General features: G+C 39.1%; 1 protein-coding gene across 1 annotated transcript in view; it reads right to left on the bottom strand.

Moving 5' to 3' along the window:
• Positions 1-1,149: 1,149 nt before the first annotated feature.
• tut1 (terminal uridylyl transferase 1, U6 snRNA-specific) overlaps positions 1,150-9,507 on the bottom strand; it is a 26,526-nt gene continuing 18,168 nt past the window's right edge. The window contains exons 8-10 of the mRNA XM_043675121.1: positions 6,070-6,192; positions 3,661-3,753; positions 1,150-2,621 (exon numbers count right to left, since the gene is read on the bottom strand). Coding sequence (XP_043531056.1) covers positions 1,540-2,621; positions 3,661-3,753; positions 6,070-6,192 — 1,298 coding nt within the window. The 3' untranslated portion in view covers positions 1,150-1,539. The remainder of the gene's footprint in view (positions 2,622-3,660; positions 3,754-6,069; positions 6,193-9,507) is intronic.

The raw sequence follows: 9,507 nt of genomic DNA, 5'->3' as shown, positions 1-9,507 counted from the left end.
ATCCTGCATTAGTATATGCTGTGGTCATTATGATACCAATAGTTTATCGAAGCCATCAGCAATGACAGCACAAGACTTTAAGAGCATATGTTAATTATAAAAGCAATAACGTCATTTTGAAGAAAGACATACATCAAAACCTGGATTATGAAAACACAAAGCTACACATTTATCAGATTTACAATGTTATTCTGAGAACAGGAACATTCAAAATTGATACTGTAGAATTCCAGGAACCACTTGATCACCAATTATCATGGAGTTTCCTTTGGCTTTGGTGCACTATATTTCAAAAAGGTGTTAATTAATTTTGTTTCAAATGTTTTCCCAATCATATGCTGTTGCCAAGCATGAAAATTTGGGATAAATTCAGCCCAGAAGAATTTTTTTTATAACTGAACGATGGTACTCAATAAGGTTCTTCTCCTCTCATTCCGATATTGTCTGCCTGTTTGCAACTGTCAGAAAAAAAATCCTTCCCACTGCTCTGACATATAATCACAATAACTATCATCGAACCCTCTAACCAGATTATGAATTCAAAGTTACAAACTTTATGGAGCAGTTTGCTACACGCGAACAGCGTGTTTTAAGATGCTTGACTACTACCATTCAATATTTTTAATAAAGGATATCTACATTTAGGAAATTATAATACTATTAATTTAAGTTTGTAAAACAATTAGAAGGAGGTAAAAAAAAACACATCACTCCATCAACTCTAACGGTTTGTTGTAGTTATGCATTATTATAAAATGCTCAGATAGTGTACATCAAGCAAACACCTGCTTTTAGGAAATATCTTTTAACTATTTTCTTCATAGTCATGTTAAAACGTTAGCTTTCACATCTGTGCCTAAATATATTTTATTGTTTAAAAAATACAATTAAAAAAGTCTTTGCCATATCAGTGTAAAGAATAAAACCAAACAGATCAATTCAAAAGGAAAAAGTCTACAACAGAATGCAAATAAAAAGCTAGCCATGAATACATTATTTACAGTGCCCAAAGGACAAAATTCACTGTCAATGAATCCCTGAGTTAGCACGTTCATGTACAAAATCAAACATTTCATTTATACTTTGTAATTTAGTCTGTCAAGCTCAAACCCACCACATTTGCAAAATAAGACAACAAATGGATAAGTCTTTTGAAATCCAGTATTTATCTGAATTACAGGAAACATGTCTACTGGATTTCTCACTAGCTAAATACAGTTAACAAATGCTCACTATACAAACAGAAGGCACATGCCATTTTTTCTACAGGAAATTGGCTTAATAAGAAGCTTCGTCAGTGTTACATTCACTGTATTTGTATCTAATAAAGGTATTTATTTTGAACCTGGAATTAATAGTTATACTATTTATATAAAAATACATTCCTGCTCAGATTTATTTAAAGTTTTCAAAAAAAACAAACTTCTTTGTCCAATTCAGAGTAATTTTTTCAGTTAATATTTCAGAACTCAATTCACTGTTTTAAGGAAAAAAAAAGTCTTTCAACTGAAGTCAAATCAATGTAACAACCTTGGTGTTTTACTCAGATTTTTCAAAGCATTTTTCAGTCATCTTGGGAACAAAGGATTCTAGAAAATGAAAGAATTCTGGAAATAAAGTAGTGTGTTGAATGGGGGTGACTCTGATCATCGTCCTTGTGTCTTCATTACCACCAACCAGGAAGGCACAGAGTGTAAACGTTATTAATGGGCTGGATTTATCCCCACGTCCCTCCTGCTGCAATATAGCTGCACTAACCTTTTCTTCAATTTCTAAGGAATTGACCACCTCACCTGTATTTGCATCAGGTTCAGTTGTTCTAAAATGGAGCTGACGTCTCATTTTTCTCCGCCCGACCCATACTCTGCTCCAAACTTCACAATGCCAGGTCACTTTTCGCCGGTATTGTACAGTTTCAATTCTTGCTTTCTTCGTGCTCGATATTTCAGGTATTTCCTCGGCAGGATGTTTTCTCTTCAATCCAATGTTGTCTTCATTGTCACTGTCATTCCTACATCCATCAAAGCTACTGATCTTTATATCATCAATTCGCACACCACTTCCCTCAGTGCATGTACAACCACATTGAAGAATAGTCTCCATCACATACAGGACAGCATGACATACCTTGTTAAACCAAATTTCCCTGAAATCTGAAGATCCATGCAACTTCTCCCTTGTTTGCTCTGAGAGGCAAGATAATTTGAAAGGAATAGTCAACACATTCCCACTATGGTTCAACTCTTTGACTGGACTACAATCCACTTCTGGAGAATGTGCTGGGGAACAGTCGGTACTATTTAGAGGTTGAAACAATCTGACAATGCCCCAGATCTTCCCTTTGTTTGACTTTCTCTGATACTGCAGACTACGACAGTACTTGAAGGCTTCATCCAATTGTCGCTTAAACTTTTGTCCTGTCCTTTCATTAATGTTTCCAGAAATATTGTGACTCAGCTCAAACGGATCCTGGATATTAATTGGTCCAAGTCGGAGATTTGTTTCTGATTCGGGACCAATGAAGTCAGTCACAAGATGAGCTTTACCTTCACTCAGCGATATTACCGTTCCAGCAAAGTCAAACTGTGAATAAAATTTGTAGAACTCTGCAAGAAGCCCACCTGTCATGAAAAAATAAACCCAAGAGATAGATTTATCAATAAATTGCAACATTTTAAACTTGTTTAAGAAACTGTCTTTGTGGTTTTAAATGCTGGTGAATGAAAACCCTTTCACTTCACGCACCCACTACCAATGAGTACCACAAGTTTGGTGAAGCAGTCAGCCCTCTAATATCAGTTGATCATTTCAAACAAGAAATGCTGCAGATCACAGCGGGTCAGGTGGCATTCATGTTCACTTACCTTCTCTCCATTTTGAGTCAAAATGGTAGCTTGCTTTCTCTCCATGGATGCTGCCTGACCTGCAGTGATCTCCAGCATTTCTTGTTTTCAGAACAGATTCCAGCATGTGCAGTAATTTGCTCCTCAGTTGATAATTTGTCCACTTGCCATACCAACAGTGTATGGTTGTCGAGTTACATAGGCAATTAGTGCAAAACTAGCAATTTTTTACTGGAGCTGGATGAAGTTTGCCTGAACATATATCATAAAGCACCCTGACAGTCAGAGGACAGAGCAAAATATTATCCTATTAATTTAGATTGCAGTCAAACCCAAATGACCTAAATGAAAGGTTAGTACTTAACATATTGTACCACATCGTCCCCATAGTTCTAAAGTTTTGACAAATAAGCAGATATTTTCTATTATGTATGGACATTATAATACAACTTGGTGGCACAGTGGGCGGCACGGTGGCACAGTGGTTAGCACTGCTGTCTCACAGCACCAGAGACCCGGGTTCAATTCCTGCCTCAGGCAACTGACTGTGTGGAGTTTGCACATTCTCCCCGTGTCTGCGTAGGTTTCCTCCAGGTGCTTCAGTTTCCTCCCACAGTCCAAAAATGTGCAGGTTAGGTGAATGGGCCATGCTAAATTGCCCGTAGTGTTAGGTGCAGGGGTAAATGTTGAGGAATGGGTCTAGGTGGGTGCGCTTCGGCAAGTCGGTGTGGACTTGTTGGGCCGAAGGGCCTGTTTCCACACTGCAAGTAATCTAATCTAAACTAAATTTTAAAAAGATCAGTAACTAAATACTTACATAATCCTTCAGAATTTGGACTGGGTTCCACTTTAGACTGATTACTTGGAAAAGTACAGTCCCAGCCATCAATTACACATTGGTCATCCTCATCTCAACACAAAAAGATGCTCAAATTAATATTCACTTCAGTAAAAATATTCCACATAATTTAAATACAGACATAAAAAATATAATGACTAAAACCTGCATTATATGTTTTTTTAAAGATCAGTTATCTATTAAAATTAGGGTATCTTCAGGACCTATTTCAGCAAATGCTAACTTTACTCAGTGCATTCCCATCAAAATAAGGATGTTAACATTTGATTTATTTTAATACAGAGCTTGGACAATCACACTGATTTTATTATCTACTAACATCTAATGAAGAAGACATAATTCATCTGCACAATAAATCTTTTTTACAGTATATTACAAGGTGTTGTGCTATCCTGGTCTGAAATATGGACAAAATATTTTATGGACTATGGGGTATGTAAACAATGCCCAAGTAATGTACCTTCTATGGTTAAGTCGTCTCAGGTCAGCCATTCCTAACTTATTAATGGAAAAATACAAAGGTGGTAGAAGGGTTTGACCATAAGGTATCGGTGCAGAATTAGGCCATTAGGCCCATGTTTCATCATTCGAATATAGCTGACATGTTTCTCATCCCAGTTTTCTTGCCTTTTCCATGTAACCCTTTATCCACTTACTAATCAAGAATCCACCTATCACTGCCTTAAATACGCTCAGTGACTTGACCTCCAGACCTCTGCGAAACAAGTTCCATAGATTCACCGCCCTCTGGCTGAGAAAATTCCTTACCTCAGTTCTAAAGGGTTGCCCTTTCAATCTGAGGCTGTTTCCTTGTTTTCTAGTCTCTCTTATTAGTTGAGGCATCTTTCCCTTGTCTATTCTGTCCAGGCTTTTCAGCATTCTGTAAGCTTCAAAGAGGTCACCCCCACCAACATCCTTCTAAACTCCAACAGGTACAGACTCAGAGTCCTTAACCAATCCTCATATCGCAATATGTCAAGCCCTTCATCCCTGGGATCATTCTTGTAAACCTCTTCTGGAACCCCTCCAACGCCAGTACAACCTTCCCTAGATACAGGGCCCAAAACTGCTCACAATATTCCAAATGCTGTCTGACCAGGGCCTTATGCAGCCTCAGCAGTAAATTTCTGCTCTTGTATTCTAGCTCTCTTGAAATGAATGTTAACTTTGCATTTGACTTCCTAATTGCCAACTGAGTCAGCATGTTAACCTTAACAGAATCTGGAGATAGAACTCCCAGGACCTTTTGTGCTTCAGATTTCCAAAGCCTTTCCCCACTTAGAAAATAGTCTATGCTTCTGTTCTTCCAACTAAAGTGCATAACCTCATTCTTTCCCACCATTGTAGTCCATCTGCGATTTCTTTGCCACTCTCCTCGTCTCTCCAAATCCTTCTGCAGCCTTCCAGTTTCCTCAGCCCTAACTGTCTTTCTACCTATCTTTGTGTCAACTTCAAACTTAGTAACAATGCCCTCAGTTCCTTCGTCCAGACTATTAATGTATAACATGAATACTTGTGGACCCAATACTGAACTCTTTGAAACTCCACCAGCTGCCGTCCTGAAAAAGACCCCTTTAAGTCTACTCTCTGCCTTCTACCAGCCAGCCATTCCTCTACCCATGCCAGTACCCTGCACCTAAGGCTCTTATTGTAATTAGCAGCAGTGTCCATAAAGGTTTCCAGTCAGTATCTTCTCTGTTTGATTTCAGTGGGTGGGTAGGTGAGGGGGTATTGCCTGACTTGCTGAAAACTTTCAGCATTTAGTTCAGATCTCCAATAACTATGGTATTTTGCTTTTGTTAACTTTTGTACTTTGTCTTGTAAGTTTTTGCAGAGATGTAAAATTTTGTGCTCAAGGAATGTTAAGATTGGGGAATGCAATCTATTGTAGATTGTTAGCAATTACTAATAGGAAAATGCACCTTCAAGGTAAGGGAAAGCTCTCCTTATACTGCTCCAAAAATGTCTTCTCCCATTGGCAAAAAACTCAGCACTATTTCACTGCGACATTTCTATTTCTATTGTAATCATTAAATAAAACTTCCCAATGAGTTGTTGATCTTTAACAAAGAATGGCACTGTTGTACTTTACAAAAATGAAAATAATTCAGAAAACTATCAAAGTATACAGTTAAACGTGCATTGGAAGAAGTGTCCTGGAAGTATGGAATAAAACATGAAGTATAAGAAATTAAATTCACCATCCTCTAGAATTTAACATAAGTAACTTCCAATAGTTAAGAAATGTGAAATTTGAACAGTGAGCTCCCATTGCAACAAATCACCAGAGGATATTTCAAAATTTATAAAGTATCTTTTAATTGCATTTTAGTTTTGAATGCATGGTCTGCTTTTTCATACCCATACCTGCAAGTTCTTTTAAATGGTTCACAGTTGGGAGAACTGGTGGTGTCCTGTTCTGAAGGAAGAACACAACCAAGAGAGTCACTGCATAATTATTCATTAATGGCCCTCCTCCAAAAGGATTTCCTGAGATAAAAAGGGAAAAATATACACATTTTTGTCAAATTAGGTTTAAAGTTAAATACCTGCCACAATTTTAATTCATTAATAATGAAAAATCAGTTTTAACAAGTAAGACTGAACTTGCAATTCTCCAGCATTCAATTGCAGATTATTTCTGTGGATTCTAATGCCAGAAATGCCACGTCTGACTCATTGAGGTGTACAGCGTGGAAACACACCCTTTGGTCCAACTCATCCTTTCCAACTAAATATCTTCAATAAATCTAATTCCATTTGCCAGCATTTGGCCCATGTCCCTCAAAACCCTTCCTATTCATATACCCACCCAGATGCCTTTTAAATGTTATAATTGTACCAGCCTCCACCACTTCCTCCAGCAGCTCATTCCATACACACACCACCTTCTGTATGCAAAAGTTGTCTTTCAAGCACCGATAAGGATCACTTGGCTCTTTCAATTTTTTTCGAACTCTCTCCTTTACCATTTCCTCTGTTGAGGACAATTATTTCAACTAAGAAATGACTATGGCGGGGAAAACTAGCACAGGTGGATGAGAGGATATAGAGCACTGGGTTGGAAGGTGTGGGAATGGTTGGAGCCCACAATGTGCCAAGTGTTCAGAAGCCAAGATACCAGGTGAGTGAGCAGTTTTGGGCATCAGGTAAGTGAATGAACACCTAGGTCAGGGGTCCAGCATCAGAGACTGTCTGGCAGACAACATTCCTTCTCAGCTGCACAATCATGAAACTCCTTAGGGGGTTCCACACGCATACAATCAATTTGGGAATTGTTTGACATTGTTGCAATACAGCAGTGAGCCCTTCTGTTAATTAAACCAAAGGTCCAGAAAAGCTCACCACACCTCATAATCTGTTAAAACAGGAGTGGCAGAGAGCTCTCGAATTCTACTATTTAAAAGAAAATAAAATCAATTTATTCTTCAACTCTAAAAGGTGAACATTACACAACAACTAATCACAACTCTAAGCTTCCCTTTCTCTGAACTGCTTATTGCCTGCCTCCAACTCTAACAATATACTGTTCCAATAAAACACTCATTAAAATTACATTAACAATTTCAAAACCATATAGCAGCTGCCGTCTTTGATATCTGTGTTCTTCCAGCTGAAGAGCTTCCTGGGTCATCGTCTTTCATTTTACTGGGAGTATGTTTCATATGAAAAGGTATCTTTGATACAGAGTGTTTCGACATCTTGGGTCTATTTTGATGGCAGTTACTCTCTCTGATTTTCGGAATGCCTGCCTTTATTATATCCCAAACACCAAACCATCCCATTGGTTCATTGTTGGCAAAACAATAAATTCAAACTTGATTGGGTTTTAGTATTCTGGGGTATAATTTAAACTGATCAGTTAAATTTGAATTGTCAAAACAGCAACCAACTTAGGTACCTATTTCACAGCCAAATGTTACATATTTTTAATTTTCCAGTACACTCAGACTGCTCTTTTAAGCTCTCAGTGCAGAACAGCATTCACTCTCTCAAAGGTACAGTACACACCTTCAACTTCATAACACATGCAGTTCCAGATGTTGCTAGTATACAGGGTCCTTGGAGGTCCAAGGAAAATCAAATTTGGGAAAAATAGAGGATGTGCTTGTCAGATTAGGGGTGAGGAATTTATATCCAGATGGGGTGACATGACTTGGGATTCAATTTAATAGTTACCTAGCAGTTACATTAGAGTATTAAAACTCCAACTTTTCCTGGGTAAATATTAAGCTGGACTGAGCCAGAACCCTCAGAATTCTCCAACTTTAAGGGACTTTCTTGGAGGATTCCAGATGCAGGGGATCATCAAGGTTTTCAGTTTTACAGGCTATTCCACCGGGAGTCAACCATCGCAGAATTCCCCAATTCCAGTCTGTGCCATTGCAAAGATTATCTAGCCATCACAGTACCTGGGTCAAAACAAAACCTGGACTGGAAACACTCAGCAAATCAGACATCAAAATGGAGAAGCAAAGTTCATATTTGAGGTGAATGACTTTTCATCGTAACTTTTTAAATTGGCCAATAATGAGAAATATGTCACTGTTTCTGTGTCCTTGGAAGCAAATGCTTCCAGTAGTTTGTGTTTTCATATTAGAATCTGTGTCTTGCTTTCGTCAAGGTTGTCAGAGATGTGCAGGTCAGGTGAATTGGCCAAGCTAAATTGCCAGTAGTGTTAGGGGAATGGGTCTGCGTGGGTTGCTCTTCGGATGGTCACTGTGGACTTGTTGGGCCAAAGGGCCTGTTTCCACACTGTAGGGAATCTAATCTAATCTAAAATAATGTAGTGGTATGAGGCATTCTCTGGACAAGGGTTGGAATCATACCCTGTGGACTTGCCAGCAGAAATCACTGCAATGTGAGCGACAACCTAACTGCATCACTATGCAAGCTTTGAAAAGATTTGTAGCTTAGGTTGAGATTCTAGATGTAGGTTTGCTCGCTGTGCTGGAAGGTTCATTTCCAGACGTTTCGTCACCCTACTGGGTAACATGTTCAGTGGGCCTCCGGGCGAAGCACTGCTGACAATTCCTGATTTCTATTTATATGCTTGGGTTTCTTTGGTGGTGTCATTTCCTGTGGTGATGACATTTCCAGTTCTTTTTCTCAGGGGGTGGTAGATGGGGTCTAATGCGATGTGTTTGTTGATAGAGTTTCAGTTGGAATGCCATGCTTCTAGGAATTCTCGTGCATGCCTCTGTTTGGCTTGGCCTAGGATGGATGTGTTGCCCCAGTCGAAGTGGTGTCCTTTCTTATCTGTACGTAAGGATACTAGTGAGAAAGGGTCATGTCGTTTTGTGGCTACTTGGTGTTCATGTATCCTGGTGCCTAGTTTTCTGCCTGTTTGTCTAATGTAGTGTTTATTACAGTCCTTGCAAGGTATTTTGTAAATGACATTATAGAGTCATAGAGATGTACAGCATGGAAACAGTCCCTTCAGTCCAACCCATCCATGCCGACCAGATATCCCAAACCAATCTAGTCCCATCTGCCAGCACCCGGCCCATATCCCTCCAAACCCTTCCTATTTATACACCCATCCAAATGCCTCTTAAATGTTGCAATTGTACCACCACTTCCTCTGGCAGCTCATTCCTCATACACGTACCATTCTCCACACAAACAAGTTGCCCCATAGGTCCCTTTTATATCTTTCCCCTCTCACCCTAAACCTATGCCCTCTAGTTCTGGACTCCCCAACCCCAGGGAAAAGATTTTGTCTATTTATCCTATCCATGCCCCTCATGATTTTATAAACCTCTATAAGGTCACCCCTCAGCCTCCGACGCTCCAGGGAAAACA

The sequence above is a fragment of the Chiloscyllium plagiosum genome, chromosome 33 (assembly GCF_004010195.1).
Source record: "Chiloscyllium plagiosum isolate BGI_BamShark_2017 chromosome 33, ASM401019v2, whole genome shotgun sequence".
Lineage (NCBI taxonomy): Eukaryota > Metazoa > Chordata > Chondrichthyes > Orectolobiformes > Hemiscylliidae > Chiloscyllium > Chiloscyllium plagiosum.
Note: the sequence above shows the minus strand (reverse complement) of the source record. Positions and strands in the feature narration are given on the sequence as shown.